We start from the raw sequence: 20,152 nt of genomic DNA, 5'->3' as shown, positions 1-20,152 counted from the left end.
TTACAGGCCGGAATCTAATCGAAGGTTTGGATGATGTAGGAACATCACTAAGTAAAAACGAAACTTTTTTAAAGGCTGTTTAATGCTTTAACTGAGCATTTTGCTGGTCCAAAGTGTATCAGAGAACAGTACGTCATGGGTTTCTGCCCGGGGTCCAAGGCACAACTGGGCTAGAGATAGGATCTGGACAATGATGGGAATGGTCCAGGTGGAGAAGAGGTTGAGCCACTTCCATAGTGCAGGGGAGGGAAGAGGGGAAATGGGCGGGAAAGCAAATTGTGAGGAGGACACAAAAAAATCTGCAAAGGGATATAGACAGGCTGAGTGAGTGGGCAAAAAGTTGTCAGATGGAGTATAATGTGAGAAAATATGAGGTTATCCACTTTGGCAGAAAGAATAGAAAAGCAAATTATTTTTTAATGGAGAAAAATTGCAAAGTGCTGCAGTACAGAGAGATCTGGGGGTCCTTGTGCATGAAACACAAAAAGTTAGTATGTAGGTACAGCAAGTGATCAGGAAGGCAAATGGAATGTTGGTCTTTATTGCAAGGGGGCTGGAGTATAAAAGCAGAGAAGTCCTGCTACAACTGTGCAGGGTATTGGTGAGGCCACACCTAGAGTACTCCGAACAGTTTTGGTCTCTGTACTTAAGAGAGGATATACTTGTATTGGAGGCTGTTCAGAGAAAGTTCACTAGGTTGATTTCAGAGAAAGTTCACTAGGTTGATTCCAGAGATGAGGAGGTTGACTTATGAAGATAGGTTGAGTATGTTGGGCCCATACTCATTGAAGTTCAGAAGAATGAGAAGTAATCTTATCAAAACATATATAGATAATGAGGGGGCTCGACAAGGTGGATGCAGTGAGGATATTTCCACTCATAGGGGAACCTAGAACTAGGGGCATAGTCTCAGAATAAGGGGCCGCCCATTTAAAATTGAGTTGATGAGGAATTTCTTCTCTGAGGGTTGTAAATCTGTGGAATTCTCTACCTAGAGAGCGGTGGAGGCTGGGTCATTGAATATATTTAAGGCGGAGATAAACAGATTTTTTAAGTGATAAGGGAATAAATGGTTATAGGGAGTGGGCAGGGAAGTGGAGCCGAGTCCATGATCAGTTCAGCCATGATCTTATTAAATGGCGGAGCAGGCTCGAGGGGCCAAATGGCCTACTCCTGCTCCTATTTCTTATGTTCTTATCACATCCTTACTTAATTATAAAACGGGCCTGAAAGAGACATGGGTACAAATCGTCAGTTTACCCACTCCTGGTATGTTCACCACAAGATCTGATAAAGTGGAGAGAAGGGAACCTTTACTTTAATAAACTACTAGTTTGGTTCCCCTGCAGAATATCTGTTCTGTCAAGAGGCCCCCACTTGAAATGATAGCCTGTTTTTTTTCTTTGCTAATGTGTATATTTGTAACACTTCCTGTTTTTACTTGAGATTTACAGCATTTGTGTTTTTCTTGTTTCTGTGGCCAGTAATGTACAATTAAAGTTAGGAGGCGATTTTGATTCAATTTTGGATCATTCATGAATTCAAGTCTGTGAGTAAGATGAATTAAAAGCCACGTACTGAGAGACCTCGCTGTTATATAGCACCTGATCACATCCTCAGGATGTTTTGTAGGCAAACACAGTAGCCAAATTGCACACAGCAAAGTGAACTGTAAATGAAGGGCAGTTTACTTGTTTTTGGTGATGTAAGTTGAGGAAAATGTTGTCCAGAGCACCGGGAGAACCTCGCTGCTCTTCTTTGAATAGTTCCATGGGATCTTTTAGGTCCACTTGAACAGGTAGAGCGGGGTCTCAGTTTAACATCTCATCGGAAAGACGACACCTCCGACAGTGCAGCACTCCCTCGGTACTAAACTGAAGGGCCAGCTTAGATTATGTGTTCAAATCTCGAGATATCAGGTAAGATGGGAATTGGATGTGATGCCTCCACAGTCGAATAGACAGGTGACGCACAATCATGGTAAGATGGGAATTGGATGTGATGCCTCCACAGTCGAATAGACAGGTGACACACAATCATGGCACAAGCGTGAATAATAGCCTCTCGGGTGAGGCATGGCGTGGGTATAACTGTACCACAGCAAAGAGGGGAGCAGCACAAATTGGAGCATGAGTTCTCATTATGTTTTCAGTGAGCACAGGGACTGTTCAGTTGAACACGAGTCACACCTGATGAAGGAATTGTCGACCAACCTTACTATTCCCATCTTAAAAATGTATTAGGCATCAAACTGTTTGGTTTGTCTTATCTCTCTGGATCTATCTTTGGAGAACTAGTATGCTTATTGGATTGATTGCTGACCGAGCTGGGAACAAAATGGTTTATTAGCACTGTCTAGAGAGGTACAGAATGCGATGTAATCAGGGCAAAGCAAACCCGTCTTGTACCGGACCTGGGAGCTAGTAATGACTGTGCCCACTGACATTAAACCAGCACTTTCGGACTCGGTAACTCCTCTCAGCTACTCAACCTTGAAGGACATCACAGTGAATTCTGATCCTGTCCTCGTCCAACACAAGCTTTTTCTAGGAACAGTCACTGTATGATTTCCATTCCTCAGCATAAGTTTGCTAAGGCCAAGAAGGCGGTTCACCACCACCTTCTCGAGAGCAATTAGGAATGGGCAATAAATGCTGATCTTGCCAGTGACGCCCACATCCCAGGAATGAGCTTTTAAAAAAAAGTGTAGCTCTCCTGTCACTCAGGCTAAAGTCTGCTAACTGGGCACAGACTGGGAGTCCATCCTTATGACTCAGTTATACAGTGCCATTGTCAACAGAAGCCCAAAGGAAGTTATTCTATAAACGTAGGGAATGATATCTCCATATTATAAAGTGTATGTGTCTTCAGCCCATGGAGAGTCATTATGTGAGTGCAAGGGACCTGTGACTATGGGTGGAGCCTCATGTAATACCAATGATGGATTTCTTTTCGTTCTTGAGATTTGTGTGACATTGGCAAAGCCATAGGTGCAGTCCCCATCGGTTATAGGCGGGTGCACTGGTGTTAAACGCCATTTGCCCGCTATAAAGAGTGGACAGAAAAACTGTTGCGCAATGTATACAAAGAGCTAATCAATTCAAATGCATTAAAAGGGACTGGTGCAACTTATGACCATTAGGATGACAAAGGGACCTCCCATATTGCCCGAAATAGCTGGCCCGCTTAATGTGTTATGAGCGACGCCTTTGTGATTGACTGCAATGGAAATGAGAAACAGCTAAAAGAAAGAAAGGCTTGCATTTATATAGTGTCTTTCATGACATCAGGGCACCCCAAAACGCTTCACAGCCAATGAAGTACTTTGGAAGTGCAGTCATTGTTGTAATGTAGGAAATGGCGCAAATGGTTAGTGCTATTTACTGGATATAGGAAGCTCCGTGATAAGCGCGGGCGGAGTAAGTGCAGGGACTGTGTTGCTCATTCCTAGTTACCCTGAGAAGCTGTTTGGAGAGTCATATTGACCGTGTTTACAACTGAGGGGCTTGCCTGGCCATTTCTGAGGGCATTAAGAAAAAGAATGAGCTTGCATTTCTATAGCGCCTTTCACCTCCCTCTGGACGTCCCAAAGTGATTCACAGCTAGTGCAGAACTTTTTGAAATGTAGATGCTGTTGTAATATCCATGTCAGGCTGAGAAACGTGTAGGCCAGTCCAGGGGTAGGGGTGGTACGTTCCCTTCACATTAGTGAACCCGTTGGATTTCTACCACTATTTAACAAGGTGCCAGCTGGGATTTGAACTCATGATCTCTGGGTTGCTAGTTTAATACCATATCTATTACTCTAGCATAGAATCATACAGCACAGAAGGAGGCCATTCAACCTATTGTGCCTGTGCCGGCTCTTTGGATAGCCCTTCCAATCAGTCCCACTCCCCTGCTCTTTCCCCATAGCCCTGCAAATTTTAACTTTGAGTATTTATCCAATTTCCATTTGAACGTTACTATTGAAGCTGCTTCCACCACCCAGTCAGGCAGAACATTCCAGATCACAACAAAAAAAGTTTCCTCATGTCGCCTCTGGTTCTTTCGCCAGTCGCATTAAATCTGTGCCCTCTGATTACCTCACTCATCATCACTCATAGGCAGTCCCTCGAAACGAGGATGACTTACTTCCACGCCAAAAAAGGATGAGTTCACAGGTGTTTCTATGAGGGACCTGAACTACATCCTGAAGGGTGGAAGATGCCTGTGCGTGGACTTTTTTTAACGTGTGGTAGCTGTTGCACACACGGGCTTGACAGAGCTAGGTCTTGGTCCAGTGGCCAGGGTTATCCAAGACGACTGGAAACCAGCTCTGCTGCATGGACCTAGTGCGCACACATATTGCAGTGTGGGCTGGGCCCGTGCTGCCTCTGGGCCCCTGGCCCCGAACACTCGCCTCCCCTGGGCCCCGATCACGTCCCTCCACAATCTCTCGCCGCTCCTTCGCCACAATCTTGCCACTCCTGCTGTACCTGCCCACGCTCCAATCACCGACCTGGACTTTGATGACGTCACTCTTTGCTGCTGTCGCCCTCCTGCACCAGCTCGTGCTGCTCCCTAAAGTGGCATGCGTCCGGGGTCTCCACACCGTTCCTTTTATGGCCCCGACCTGCCGCTGGTGTTCTCACACAGGTCGGGGCCTCCACGCTGCTGCTCCACCATCAACGCTCTGATTACCATACTGCCACGGGAAATAATGTCTCCTTATTTACCCTATCAAAACTGTTCATGATTTTGAACACCTCTATCAAATATCCTTTTAACATTCTCTGCTCTAAGAACAATCCCAGCTTCTCCAGTCTCTTCATGTAACTGAAGTCTCTCATCCCTGGTACCATTCTAGTAAATCTCTTCTGCACCCTATCTAAGGTCTTGATTTCCTTCCTAAAGTGAGGTGCCCAGAATTGAACACAATGCTTCAGCTGAGGTCTAACCAGTGTTTTATAAAGGTTTAGTATAACTTCTTTGCTTTTGTGCTCTATTCCTCCATTAATAAAGCCAAGAATCCCGTTTGCTTTTTTAACAGCCTTCTCAAACTTGTCCTGCCAGCTTCATAGATGTGTGTACGTACACCCCGATGTCTCTCTGTTCCTGCACCCCTTTTTAAAATTGTACCATTTAGTTTATTTTGCCTCTCCTCATTCTTCCTACCAAAATGCATCACTTCACACTTCTCTGCGTTAAATTTTATCTGCCATGTGTCTGCCCATTTCACCAGTCTGTCTCTTGAATTCTATCCGCCTCATTGTTTACTAACATACCTGGGAAGGGGTAGTACTAACATTATCATCTCTCGTAGACAATGCTAAGAGCCACATAAATGTTCCATTATCCACATTTCTTTTTACTATCTATCTATGTCTACCTGCCTACCCTTTCTCTCTCTTCGGCTACCCCTCGGTCTCATACTAATCAGCCTGGTTTAGTTGATAGCACTCCCATCTGAGTCAGAATATTGTGCGTTGAAACTGCACACCTAGAATCGCACTCCAGTGAAGTACAAAGAGACTCTTGCATTGTCTGTGATGATCTTTGGGTGAGGTGTGAACATGTCTGTCTATTCCAGTGGTTGAGGTGGATCCCATGGCACTCTGATTGGAAGAACAGTGAGTTCTCCCAGTGCCTTGGCCAACATTCCTCCCTCAGCCAATACCACCAAAAACTGATTAACGTGTCATTTATCTCATTGCTCTTTGTGGGATCTTAAACTGTGAGGTAAATACTACATTTGCCTGAATAACAGTGGGTGCAATTCAGTATTTACAAAAGAGGGAGGATACTGGGCAGGAGGTAAATCCTGAAATAAAGATGAGATGAGAGGTGTTATAATCAATAAAAGGAAAGTATTAGAGAAGTTAGTTAAGCTAAAGGAAGACACATTGCCAGAACCTGATGGGTAACATCCAAGGATCCTGAGAAAAAGGGAGGAAGAAATAGCACAGGCCCTAGAAATTATATTTCAGAGTTCTATTGAGAGTGGATGTGTGCCAGAGAACTGGAAAGTAGCCAATCTATGACTCATTTTCAAGAGGGGAGTCCAAGCTAATCCATGTAATTACAGACCAAGCAAGCTTACCATCTGTGATGGGGAGAATTGTGGAATCTTTAAATATCTAGATGAGAAGAAAATCATTAGAAGCAGCTTCAGAAAGGAAGATTGGGCTTGACAACCCTGATCGAGTTCTTCGATCTGAGGAGGTGTTGGATATGGTGGATTGGGATGTGATGTACATGGACTTTAAGAAAGTCTTTGACAAAGTGCCACACAAGACGCTGTTTCTAGAAGATTAAGTGTTGAAAATGAGATTAAGAATTAGTTAGAATGGAGGAAACCGAGAGTAGGAGTTAAGGGCAGCTTCTCCGAGTGGTTGGAAGTGAGGTGCAGTGTTCCAGTAGTTTCTTTACTGGGGCCACATCAGTTCACTGTGAGCATTACTGATTTGGATATAGGGCTAGAGGCATTGGTCTCCAAATATGCAGAGGATATTAAATGGGCATAGTAAATAATTCTGAGAACCAAAGGCAGCTGCAAAGTGATATAGATAAGATGGTGGAATGAGCGAAAAGAGACGGATGGAATTCAATGTCAGTAAATGTGAGCTAGCAAAGTTTAAATAAAAGTAAAATTATACTTTGAATGGGGGAAGGTTGGGTGATGTGGAAGAGCAGAGGGATTTGGGGGTTCAGATTCACAGCAGTTCCTGAAGTGGATAAGGCCACAAATGGAATACTGGGTTTTATGGCATGAAGTGTAGAATATAAAAGTCCAGATGTAATGGTGAATCTATATAAAACCTTAGTAAGACCACAGTTGGAGTATTGTGTGCAGTTTGGGTTCCACACTCTAGAAGAGATGTTGAAACAATAGAGAGGGTACAGCACAGATTCATGAGCATGCTGCCTGGTATGAGGAAATACAAAGAATGACTTGAAGAACTGGGGCTGTTTCTGTTAGAACAGAAGAGACTATGGGGTGATTTGATAGGTGTTTAAAATTCTGAATGGTTGCGACGGGGTAGAGAGAAACAGACTGTTTCCAGTGTGCTTTTGGGATCACTAGCCACTAGATGGCGTCACTGTTGGAGGCCACGTGCAGTCCAAGTATAAAAGGCCAGCCATTTTGTATATTAGTCGTTTTGGGCCTTAATAAAGCAGAGCCTCTTGGAGCTAAACAGTACTCTGTCTAACAGTTATTGCATACACAACACCGTGATTGAGGGGTGCCATAGATATAAGGTTAGTTATAGGAGATTTAGAACAGACGGCAGGAGGAACTTATTTTTATACAGAGGGTTGTGAGGCTGTGGAATTCACCAGTGGAGTTAGTGATTGAAGCAAAGACCATATCAATATTTAAGAACGGGTTAAGGCAGATGTTTGAAGGAAAGGAGAATAAAGGGATATGGGAATGGGACTAATGCTCGTGTCGAGGATGAACACCAACATGGACCAGTGTAATTTCTACATAATTCATTTCTTTTGAAGCACTTTTGAGATGTTTGAGAAATGTGTCGAGGCGTTTATATAATTGCAAATCATTTTGTAATAGCCAAGCTTCAGCGTTCTGTCACCACCACTTCTTGAATCACCTCGTGCTTTTGGTGTCCTGTGCTGTAGGCTTTGCGCTTTCACTTAGATTTCCGACAGAAATCTAGTTTCATTTTTTAAAAAGGGGAAGTGTGGGTTAATTTTCTTGGTGTAGAGCAAGAATGGAAGTTTGTGGTGAACGGATTTACTTAAGCTGAATGTTTATACGTGGGTTTTGCTATAAATGACTTGAAATTTGGGGATCTTTCAAAAGTTAGCCATTTTGCCATGAGCAAGTCACTACTGGGTAAAGAGTATTTTCTTTTTTAGGAAGTTGTTACTTCCTTTTGAAAAAATGTTCTGTACTTGAAAGAAAAAGGGTTTCAAACAGAAAATCTCTGGTCTCCAGCCTACAATCCTCCAAGATCTCTGCTCTCCTCCAATTCTGGCCTCCTTGTGTATCCCTGATTTCCTTCACTGCACCATTGGCGACCATGCCTCCAGCAGCCTAGGTCCTGAGCTCTGAATTTCTCTCCCTAAATCGCTCTCCCTCTTTAAGATGTTCCTTAAAACCTACCTCTTTGACCAAACTTTTGATCATCTGTTCTGATATATCCTTATGTGGCTCAGTGTCAAATATCCTCTGATAACTCTCCTGTGAAGCGTTTTGGGTCATTTTGCTACGTTAAAGATATGATATAATGCAAGTTGTTGTTGCTGTAAATGTCTGGGTAATATTCAGTGTCATTGTCTTCATTGGTTTCAGGTTGGACGTCCCGAGGAGCTTAGAATGATGGCCATGCACCCGCGGAGGATTCGCTTGAAACCGTGGCTCTTGGCACAGGTAGACAGCGGGCACTATCCTGGGCTTCAGTGGCTGGACGACCAGCGGAAGCATTTTCAGATCCCGTGGCGGCATGCCACCAGGCACGTCCCCACCCAGGACGACGACAACACCATTTTCAAGGTGAAGTGGGCGACTCTGGTGGTTCCTGGTTTGCTTTGTGCCGAGTGCTTTTGCTGTAAATCTTTCCGCTTCCGCCAGCTAGGGGTGATTTTAAACCTAACTCGCCGGGCAGGAAGCCTGCGGGATGAGGTGGAACGCCGGTTTTCCACCCCACCCGATATCCACTGACTTCAATGGGGAGTAAAACCAGGCGGGTGTAAAACCAGCATTGCACCCAATCCTGTCGCATTCCTTATGTTAAAATCGCACTTCTAGGACCGGGGACAGATACACGTAATCTAGGACAAGCATTTATAAACGCTTCCTTCCTTCAGTAAGCGTCCTGTTTAATGCAGACCATTAAATCTTCGCACAGTAATAAGAACAATCACAGAAGATGAGATTACAGAGGTAAGAAGAACTAAAGTTTTTAGTTTGGACAGACCTCTGTGATCTCATCTTTGGTCCCCCCCACCTCCCCCCTTAACGTTTCTCCCAATTCCCTTGGAATCTAACTCCTCCCCCCGCCCCCCCCCCCCCCCCACCCCCTGCCAATGAAACACCTCGAGGTTTTATTACATTAAAAGCATTTTATATATTTATAAATAAATAAATTGCATTTCATAACCTCAGGACATCCTAAAGCGCTTTACAGCCAATGATGTACGTAAGAAATAGGAGCAGGAGTAGGCCATTTGGCCCCTCGAGCCTGCTCCACTATTTAATAAGATCATGGCTGATCTGATCATGGACTCAGCTCCACTTCCCTCCCGCTCCCCATAACCCTTTATTCCCTTATCGCTCAAAAATCTGTCTATCTCTGCCTTAAATATATTCACTGACCCAGCCTCCATAGCTTTCTGGGGCAGAGAATTCTACAGATTTACAACCCTCTCAGAAGAAATTCCTCCTCATCTCAGTTTTAAATGGGCGGCCCCTTATTCTGAGACTATGTCCCCCAGTTTTAGTTTCCCCCATGAGTGGAAATATCCTCTCTCCATCCATCATCATAGGCAGTCCTTCGAAACGAGGATGACTTGCTTCCACGCCAAAAAAAAGGATGATCACAGGTGTTTAAAATGAAAAACCCGAACGACATCATGTGAGTGGATTTTTTTAACATGTGGTGGCTGTTGCACACCAGCCACCACATGGGCTTGATAGAGCTAGGTCTTGGTCCAGTGGCAAGGATTACCCAGGATGACTGGAGACCTGCTCTGCTGCACGGACCTAGTGCGCACACATCACAGTGTGGGCTGGCCCGTGCTGCCCCTGGGCCCCTGGCCCCAAACTCACGCCTTCCCTGGGCCTCGATCACATCCCTCCACAGTCTCTCACAGCTCCTGCTGCATCTTCCCACACTCCAATCACCGATCTGGATCTTGCTGACATCACTCTTCCCGTCACTGACGTCCTTGCTGACGTCACTCTTTGGGTCCCGCGTTGGACTCATCAGTCATGTGAGAACTCACTTTTGGTGTGGAGACAGGTCATCCTCGACTCCGAGGGACTGCCTAAGATGATGATTAACAGATTTCTATGATGCTCAGGGGATTCTGTATGTAAATGGAATCTGCATAAGCATCATAGGAATACCCCTTTGTCAATGTTTGGGCCGGCCCACGTGATCCCAGGACGCTTATGAACCACATGTGGCCCGGTGATCTGTGGGCCTTAACGCAGGCATACGGCTGTAGGCCCAGGACTGCAAGAGTCTGAAGCTCCGGAGGCAGGAGGATAGTACAGAATTTTCTTGCAGTTCAGAGGCGTAGGCAGGCGGCAAGTCTCCAATCTCTGCATCCACCTTGTTGAGCGCCCTCATGATCATATGTTTCGATAAGATCACCTCTCATTCTTCTGAACTCCAATGAGTACAGTACCAATACCCTATACAGTTCTCTGCTTTTTTATTCTATCCTTCATGCAATAAAGGCCAACATTCCATTTGCCTTCCTAATTACTTGCTGTACCTGCATACTAACTTTTGTGTTTCATGCACAAGTACCCCCAGGTCCCTCTGTACTGCAGCACTTTGCAATTTTTCTCCATTTAAATAATAATTTGCTGTTCTATTTTTTCTGCCAAAGTGGATAACCTCACATTTTGCCATGTTATAACCCATCTGCCAAATGTTAGCCGGTCTATATCTCTTTGCAGATTTTTTGTGTCCTCACAATTTGCTTTCCCACCCATCTTTGTATCATCAGCAAACTTGGCTACATTACACTCGGTCCCTTCATCCAAGTTGTTAATATAGATTGTAAATAGTTGAGGAACCAGCACTGATCCCTGTGGCACCCCACTAGTTACTGTTTGCCAACCGGAAAATAACCCATTTATCCTGACTCTCTGTTTTCTGTTCGTCAGTCAATCCTTTATCCATGCTAATATATTACCCCCAACCCCGTGAACTTTCATCTTGTGCAGTAACCTTTTATGTGACATCTTATCAAAATGCCTTCTGGAAATCCATATACACTACATCCATTGGTTCCCCCTTATCCACCCTGCTCATTACATCCTCAAAGAATTCCAGCAAATTTGTCAAACATGATTTCCCTTTCATAAATCCGTGCTGATTCTGCTTGACTGAATTTTGCTTTTCCAAATGTCCTGCTACTGCTTCCTTAATAATGGACTCCAGCATTTTCCCAATGACAGATGATAGGCTAACTGGTCTATCGTTTCCTACTTTCTGTCTGCCTCCTTTTTTAAATAGTGGCGTTACATTTGTGGTTTTCCAATCCACTGGGACCTCCCCAGAATCCAGGGAATTTTGGTAGATTTCAACCAATCATCATCATAGGCAATCCCTCAGAATCGAGGAAGACTTGCTGCCGTTCTTAAAATGAGTCCTTAGGTGGCTGAACAGTCCAATATGAGAACCACAGTCCCTGTCACAGGCGAGACAGATAGTCGTTGAGGGAAAGGGTGGGTGGGACAGGTTTGCCGCACACTCGTTCCGCTGCCTGTGCTTGATTTCTGCATGCTCTCGGCGATGAGACTCGAGGTGCTCAGCACCTTCCCGGATGCGCTTCCTCCACTACATCCATTACACTCCAATGCATCCACTATCTCTGCAGCCACTTCTTTTAAGACCCGAGGATGAAAACCACCAGATCCAACTTTGGTCCCATTATTTTACCGAGTACTTCTTTTCTTTAGTGATAGTGATTGTTTTAAGTTCCTCCCTCCCTATAGCCCCTTGATTATCTATTATTGGGATGTTTTTAGTGTCTTCTACCATGAAGACCTTTACAAAATATTTTTTCAAAGTCTCTGCCATTTCCCCGTTCCCCATTATTAATTCTCCAGTCTCATCCTCTAAGGGACCTGCATTTACTTTAGCCACTCTTTTTCCTTTTTATGTAGAAACTCTTACTATCTGTTTTTATATTTCGTGCTAGTTTACTTTCATAATCTATCTTCCCTCTATCATTTTTTTCGTCATTCTTTGCTGGTTTTTAAAAGTTTCCCAATCCTCTGGCCTCCCACTGGTCTTGGCCACATTGTATGCCCTTGTTTTCAATTTGATACCATCCCTTATTTCCTTAGTTAGCCGCGGATGGTTATTCCTTCTCTTGCAGTCTTTCCTTCTCATTAGGATATATTTTTGTTGCGAGTTATGAAATATCTCCTTAAATGTCTGCCACTGCTCAAGAACCGTCCCACACTTTAATCTATTTTTCCAGTCCACTTTAGCCAACTCTGCCTTCATACCTTTGTAGTCTCCTTTAATTAAGCTTAGGACACTGGTTTGAGAGCCAATTTTCTCACCCTTCAACTGAATTTTAAATTCAACCGTGTTATGGTCACTCATTCCTAGAGGATCCTTTACTAGAAGATCATTTATTAATCCCGTTCCATTACACAGTACCAGATTTAAGATAGCCTGCTCCCTGGTTGGTTCCGCAACGAACTGTTCAAGGAAACTATCCCGGATACGCTCTCTGAACTCTTCTTCAAGGCTACCCTGGCCAATTTGTTTTGTCCAATCAATATAAAGGTTAAAATCACCCATGATTATTGCCATTCCTTTATTACAAGCCTCCATTATTTCTTCATTTATACTCCCATCTAACAGTGTAGCTACTGTTAGGAGGCCTATAGACTATGCCCACTCAGTGACTTTCTTTCCCCTTGTTATTCCTTACCTCCACCCAAACTGATTCAACTTTTGGAGTGTAGTCACTGTTGTAATGTAGGAAATGCGGCAGCCAATTTGCGCACAGCAAGCTCCCACAAACAGCAAAGTGATAATGACCAGATAAACTGTTTTTAGTGATGTTGGTTGGGGGATAAATATTGGCCAGGACACCAGGGAGAACTCACTTGCTCTTCTTTGAAATAGTGCCATGGGCTCTTTTACTTCCACCTGAGATGGCAGACGCAATTTCGGTTTAACGTCTCATCTGAAAGAAGACACCTCCGACAGTGCAGAATTCTCAGTGCTGCAATGGAGCATCAGCCTGGATTATATGCTCAAGTCTCTGAAGTGGGACTTAAAACCCACAACCTTCTGACTCAAAGCAACAACTTGCATTTATATAGCACCTTTAATGTAGGACAACATCCCAAGGCGCTTCATGGAAGCATAATCAGACAAAAACTGACACCAAGTCAAAGAAGGAACTATTAGGAGAGGTGACTAAAAGCTTGGTCAAAGAGGTAGGTTTTATGGAGAAGCTCGGAGGCAAGAGTGTTAGCCCTGAGCCACAGCTGATGGAGAAGTGGTGTTTGTTTTATGTTTCCTGAGTGACCGTCTGTTCTTTCCGTATCTAGGCTTGGGCGGTGGAGACAGGCAAATATCACCAGGGGGTTGATGGGCCAGACCCTGCCAAGTGGAAAGCAAACCTCCGCTGTGCCCTCAACAAGAGCCGAGAGTTCAAACTGATTTATGACGGCACCAAGGAGACCCCCATGCAACCGTACAAGATCTACCAAGTGTGCGACATTCAGCAGTCCAACAGTGGAAACATGACTCCAGGTGGGGTCTACAGGAAAACCTAGGCTCTTATTCAGGCCCTCCTTCCCCCTTTTCCTTTTTGTTTTATTCCTCCCTCAAATGGAAGACAAACATAAGACTCATTTGTACCATACGTTGACATTTTCATCCCCCTCCCCGTCATTAGTGCAAAGGCTTATGACGGGTGATGTGCAATTATGGTTAGCCTAACTGATATTGGCACTGGACCAGCAACCTAGAAGATTGTAAGTTCAAATCCCACTATGGCCAGAGGTGATGGTAAATTCTGTAAATATGGTTAGCTGTGGGCAGCAGCTAGAAAACAATGACCATGGAAGTTGCCGGATTGTTGTAAAAACTCAACTGGTTTCCCAACCTGCCACTAACATCCAGTCCAGCCTACATGTGACTCCAGTTCCATGTTTTTAGTTTGACTCTTAATGGCATCGGGGAAACTTGGGATGGGCTATAGATTTCTGCCTCATCTGTGTCTCCCACATCCCCGCAACAAAGACAAAAAAAGTGCGTGGGATAAATCTCCACCTTCACGGCTCGGTCGGTAACCTGACGGAGCGGATCATTTGCCCGGTGTCGAACTCGCCTGGTTTTTAATTCCATTTAAATCAATGGAATAAAAATTGGACAAGTTCTACCATCTCCAGTTCAATCACAGCAGCAAGGATGAGGGACACAGATACAAACTGGGAAGAGGTGAGTTCAGGGTTGATCAGGAAGCACACTGAGTGATTTATTGCCTGGAATGAGCTCTGGGTACGGAAGAAGAGGGAAGAACTCTGGGGTCATTCAAAGGGCAGTTGGACATTGCGATGCGGTGGGGGGTGGGAGGTGGGTGTAGATTTCTAATGGAAGGATGAGCTGGATAGGATGAATGGCTTCCTTCATTCTGTACATATCTTGTGATGTGGCCTGTCCTCTACATAGTGACTGAAACAGCACCCAGGAAATTTAATATCAGGAGCACAAGAGTTATATTGTGCCTCAGCATCCCAAAAATCTGCATATAATACCTCACACTCCCTTCTCCTGTCTCTGGGACTCTCCCAGACAGTGTGTGAGAGACTCCACATTCCCTTTCTCCCTGTGGGACTCTGTCCTAGGAGGTTCATTGCCTGGTTCCTTATCTCTTCTACACTGAAGTCCAAGCATCACTTGCTAATGCCGAGTTACCGGATCCTGCATTAGCCAGTATAAATCTTTTACACCATCTGTTATGTATGTTAGCTGGGTTTTACCTACCACCGGAGGGCACGACTATCGGAGTCCTAATGGTCACTGGCAGACTCGTGCAAGCAGTCTATATAATGTTGGCAGCCATGTTGAATCCTCACTTTGAGAATAAATAAACTGGAGTAAGGTCATGCCTGAACTAGCTCACCGTATTTAGCCTCATGGAGTTATTCAATGCTTAACACCATCTCTCCAACCCAGCACTAGTTTTAATCTTGAGACATATGTCTAAGCTACATTTGTGTCTGGGTGTATCCCTGTTGCTGTATGACCTGATGTACAAAATAAAACCTAGTGTTCGATGATATTTTGGAAAGCAAGCCGGCTTGTAAGAGCTATCCAATTAGTCCCACTCCCCTGCTCTTTCCCCATTGCCCCAAATGCATCCTTTTCAAGTATTTATCCAATTCCCTTTGAAAAGTTCCTATTGAATCTGTTTCCTGCACCCTTGCAGGCAGTGCATTCCAAATGCGTAAATTTTTTCCCTCCTGTCACCTCTAGTTCTCCTGTAGAATCCTGTATCACCTCCCTCGTTCAGCACTTGCAATGATTTGCAGGGGGAGTGTTGCAGAAATTGCCTGCTAGCTGGAGCTGAAGGTTGTATCTTTTTTGTCTCCCTTGAAATTGAATCCAGCCATCGGCTGGCAACGTTTTTTTAAGAAAAGGGCAACGATTTGGGTGTGAGTGGAAAAGAAAAGAAAACTGTAAAGGCTGGAAGTACACAGTAGGGGAAAGAGAAAAGACCGGGTAACCATTTCGGTTCTGACCTTTCGTCAGAATTTGAATTCCTTACGGGGATCAGTGACTGAATCCAACATTCCTTTAATTATTATCTGAACTGTCTCTCTCTTCCCCCTCAGAGACCAATGAATACGAATGGGACGATGAGGAGGAGGTATGTGCATCGATGGTTTTACCACTCTTTTTCAAAAGAGCCAGCACAGACACAAAGGGTCGAATGGCCTCCTTCCGTGCTGCAAGGTCCCCTGATTTACACGCACACCCAACAGAAACTGGCATTTGTCGAATCCTGCCCTGCAGTTTGCAACACTGAATTTTCAGTACACTCGGCCTCTGTGAGTGAGATCCCTTCTAACCTCCACCCGCTCCAGTTATGGGGCTGAAAATAGGCTAGATACAGAGAAACTATTTCCTCTGGTGGGGAAGCCCAGAACAAGGGAGCATAACCTTAAAATTAAATCTAGGCTGTTCAGGGGTGAAATCGGGAACTGCTTCTTCACACAAAGGGTAGTGGAAAACTGTGGATGCTGGGGGACAATTGGAGCTTTCAAGACTGAGATTGATGGGTTATTGTTGGGCATCAAGGGATATGTATGGAGCAAAGGCAGGTAAATAGAGTTGTGGTACAGATCAGCCATGATCTAATAGAATGGCAGAGCAGGCTCGAGTGCAGAATGGCCTCCTGTTCCAATGAAACCAGGGTAATCATTCCTCTTCCTAGCCCAGGGATGCTGAGGCCAATTGCCACATGCCCACTAGCATTCCAGCTGAGATCACCCACACACACCAGGAATAGAAGCTGGGACCTTTCTGATGGGTGTGGCTCAGACCTGCCCCGGGCTGCATCGAGCCAGCGCTGCTGCTAATTAATACCTGCTGCGCTTGCTAAGTTTATTTTTGAAGTAACATTTCACAGAGTCTTAACAAATCTCGTCTCCGTGACTGATTTGTTTGTCTTTCTTTACAGCGACAACTCCAAGATTTGTTCCCATCAATGACCTTGGAAGGTGAGAATGGGTTTCACCATTTGCTTTTGTTTTTTTTGACCGGGAAAATGGGGACATGAATTATTTGGTGTGGATTGAGGGAGAGAGGGGTAACTGCTGGAGAATGGACTTACTGACTTTGGGTGATCTGTGTCAGCATCAAGTGCACCCAGGTCACTGACATTACAGGTTAAAGCTCCCTCTACACTACCCCATCAAACACTCCCAGGGCAGGTACAGCACGGGTTAGATACAAAGTAAAGCTCCCTCTACACTGTCCCATCAAACACTCCCAGGGCAGGTACAGCATGGGTTAGATACAAAGTAAAGCTCCCTCTACACTGCCCCATCAAACACTCTCAGGGTAGGTACAGCACGGGTTAGATACAGAGTAAAACTCCCTCTACACCGTCCCATCAAACACTCTCAGGGTAGGTACAGCACGGGTTAGATACAGAGTAAAGCTCCCTCTACACCGTCCCATCAAACACTCCCAGGGCAGGTACAGCACGGGTTAGATACAGAGTAAAGCTCCCTCTACACTGTCCCAACAAACACTCTCTAATGCCAGTGTCTGACCCAGTGCTCTACTGAGTTCTTGACTTTGCTTTTAATAAGAATACTTGCAATTTTATTTTTCTCCTCTCTATTTTTGATTTGTGCCAGATAGTGTCTGTCTACCGCCATACCCAACCCAGACCTGGCCGAAACAGGAGGTTACAGTGCCTGATTGCTGCATCAACGGAGGACTTGCTAACCCGACACTCCCACAGGGGGATCTCTCCCATACAAACCTTGATCACAGCGAACTCTCTCAGCCCAACCTTGCTCATGGAGGCCTTGTTCAACCAAATGTCCCTCCAATCGCTCAAGGAACTCTCAATCCGCTCCCGGCTCCGCAGGTCGACCAGTTCCCATCGCTGACCACGTCCGAAATGTTTATCAACTCTCTGCCGTGTAAGTGACTGAGCTTCATGCTACCCTTCCTGAACATCTGTACAAGTAACTTGCCAGCAGGAGTGAGAGCTTTGTTTTTTTTTTAAACCTCTCCCCAGCTCAAAGAAAGGATACATAGTGCCTTTCACCATCTCACAATGTCCCAAAACGCTGCTGCAATGAAGTACATTTTGAGGTATAGTCGCTGTTGTAAATGTAGGAAATGCAGCAGTCAGTTTGTGCACAAGGTCCCACAAACAGCAGAGATAATGACCAGATAATCTGTTTTTTAGTGATGTTGGTTGAAGGATAAATATTGGCCAAAACAGAGAGGAGTACACCCCTGCTCTTCTTTAAAATAGTGCCGTGGGAATCTTTTACAGCCACCCGAGAGAACAGACGGGGCCTCGGTTTAACATCTCATTCGACAGTGCAGCATTCGCATTCCCTCAGTACTGTACTGGGAGTGTCAAGCTGCATTATGTGCTCAAGTCTCGAGTGGGACCTGAGCCCACCACCTTCTCTGAGTCAGAGACGAGAATGCTGCCCACTGAGCCACGGCTGAACGCTGTTTGGTTGCTGTCGCTCCTGCAGCACGAGTCTCGCCAGCCCCACAGGGTCCTCACTGTCCTTTCTTTTTACATTGGCCTGTCTCTGTGCTGCGAATACATTCGGCCCAACAGGTCCATGCCAGTCTTTATGCTCCACGGCAGCCCCCTCCCACCCTTCTTCAAAAACCCTATCCGGCATAACCTTTTATTTCTTTCTCCAACATGTCTTTATCCAGCTTTCGCTTAAATGCATCTATGCTATTCATCTCAACTACTCCTTGAGGTAGCACGTTCCACATTCTCACTACTGTTTGGGTAAAGAAGTTCCTCCTGAATTCCCTATTGAATTTATTCGTGATTATCTTGTATTGATGGTCCCCAGTTCTAGTCTCCCCCACAAGTGGAAACATCTTTTCTACGTCTACCGTATCAAACCCTTTCATCATCCTTTGTAGGTCACCCCTCAACCTTCCCTTATCTAGAGAAAAGAGCCCCAGCCTTTCCTGATAGGTAGAACCTATCGGTTCTGGTATCATTGTAGTAAATCTTTTTTGCACCTGCTCCAGTGCCTTCATATCCTTTTTATAATATGGAGCCCAGAATCGTTGATGTACTCCCAAGTGTGGTCTCACCATTGTTCTATCTCTTCCTCTGGGGCAGTGACGGACCTGGATGTGAAGTTCCAATACCGGGGCAAACAGATGGGATCGTTGATCACAGTCAGCAACCCTCACGGCTGCCGCCTGTACTATGGGGACCTTGGCCCTATCCCAGACCAAGTGGAGCTCTTCGGACCCATCACCCTGGAGCAGGTCCGTTTCCCCAGCACGGACCAGGTCTCCCACCAGAAGCAGCGATTTTATACCAACCACTTGCTGGATGTCATGGACCGAGGTCTGATCCTGGAGATCCACGGGCAGGATATTTACGCCATCCGCCTGTGCCAGTGTAAAGTGTTCTGGTCAGGGCCATGCGCTATGGGAGCACCAGGACCCAATCCCCTGGAGAGGGAGAAGAAGATCAAGCTGTTCAGTTTGGAGAACTTCCTCAGTGGTGAGTTGGCCATTTCTTTTAATATGTCAATTATTTTTTTTCGTGTGTCTGACCTTTTGTGTTCATCAAGGGAAGGGATGTTGGAATATAAGGGAATGAAATATTTCCCATTTGGGCACTCCCAGCTCGGGCATACCGAGTCACTCCACTTCATCCCAACAACTTGCCTTAGCCCCAACCTCAGCACTGCACTCCCAAACGCACCAGTGTATACAGCGCGCCTTTCACAACATCAGGACATCCCAAGGCTCTTTACAGCCAATGAAGTACTTATTTTGAAGTGTAGTCACTGTTGTAATGTAGGCAAGCTCCCACAAAGAGCAATGTGATAATAACCAGACAATCTGTTTTTAGTGATGGTGGTTGACGGATTAATATTGGCCAGAACACTGGGGAGATCTCCCCTTCTCTTACTTCCACCTGAACGGACAAACAGGGCCTTGGTTTAACGTCTCGTCCGAAAGACAACAACAACAACTTGCATTTATATAGCACACCTTTTCCTGTTCCAATCCCTTCTGTCTAGATTCTGCCCTGTCCACAGCACCAAGGCTGACCTGGTCAAAGTCACCAATGGAATCCTTCATGATTGGTGTGTTATCGCTCCTTGCCATCTCCATGGAGTTTTATACAGTGAGCTAGTACATCCTCTTCCATCACCTCTTTCAAGGGTTAGCTCATTGGTTCTTTTGTGGTTCAACTCTTGCTTTACCCAACACAGACACTATGTCCCAATTTGACCAGATAGGTTTGGAGAAATTCTTCTATCGGGTTTATGATTCATTAAAAGCTTTATACTGTTAGTCAGTTTAAAGAATTAACTTTCGTTATCAGGAACTGGTTCCAGAATATTACCAATTACTTCCAGGAACCTTGGCTATAATTTAAGCCCAGAGAGAGAGAATAAAGATTTCCATTGTCTGATGGCAAATTGCATATTTCCATGGGCAATGCTATTATTGGAGCACAGGAACTCCGGAGGACATCATTCAGCCACTCTAGCCTGTTCTGCATTTAATGAGATCATGGCAGATCTGTATCTTAACTCCATTTTTGGAACATACCAACTTGACAGACAGGAAAAGACCAGCTGGTCCATCAAGCCTGCCCCACACCATGATGGCCAGATCATCATGACTAAACACTTCCTCCTCTCTGACACAGACAGACAGACTCACTCACCCCGTTCATG

At 45.1% G+C, this 20,152-nt stretch overlaps 1 protein-coding gene across 5 annotated transcripts in view; it reads left to right on the top strand.

Annotated features, from left to right (window-relative positions):
- The window catches only part of LOC139278463 (interferon regulatory factor 6-like), a 93,197-nt gene that overhangs the window by 70,511 nt on the left and 2,534 nt on the right, over positions 1–20,152 (top strand). For 4 of the 5 annotated variants that reach the window (XM_070897271.1, XM_070897272.1, XM_070897275.1 and 1 more), the window contains exons 2-7: positions 8,300–8,500; positions 13,262–13,466; positions 15,554–15,588; positions 16,402–16,441; positions 17,087–17,377; positions 18,568–18,960. In XM_070897271.1, coding sequence (XP_070753372.1) covers positions 8,300–8,500; positions 13,262–13,466; positions 15,554–15,588; positions 16,402–16,441; positions 17,087–17,377; positions 18,568–18,960 — 1,165 coding nt within the window. Of the gene's footprint in view, positions 1–7,184; positions 7,243–8,299; positions 8,501–13,261; positions 13,467–15,553; positions 15,589–16,401; positions 16,442–17,086; positions 17,378–18,567; positions 18,961–20,152 lie in introns of those variants that run through there. The other variant, XM_070897274.1, reaches the window with a different exon arrangement.

The sequence above is a fragment of the Pristiophorus japonicus genome, chromosome 13 (genome assembly GCF_044704955.1).
Source record: "Pristiophorus japonicus isolate sPriJap1 chromosome 13, sPriJap1.hap1, whole genome shotgun sequence".
Lineage (NCBI taxonomy): Eukaryota > Metazoa > Chordata > Chondrichthyes > Pristiophoridae > Pristiophorus > Pristiophorus japonicus.
Note: the sequence above shows the minus strand (reverse complement) of the source record. Positions and strands in the feature narration are given on the sequence as shown.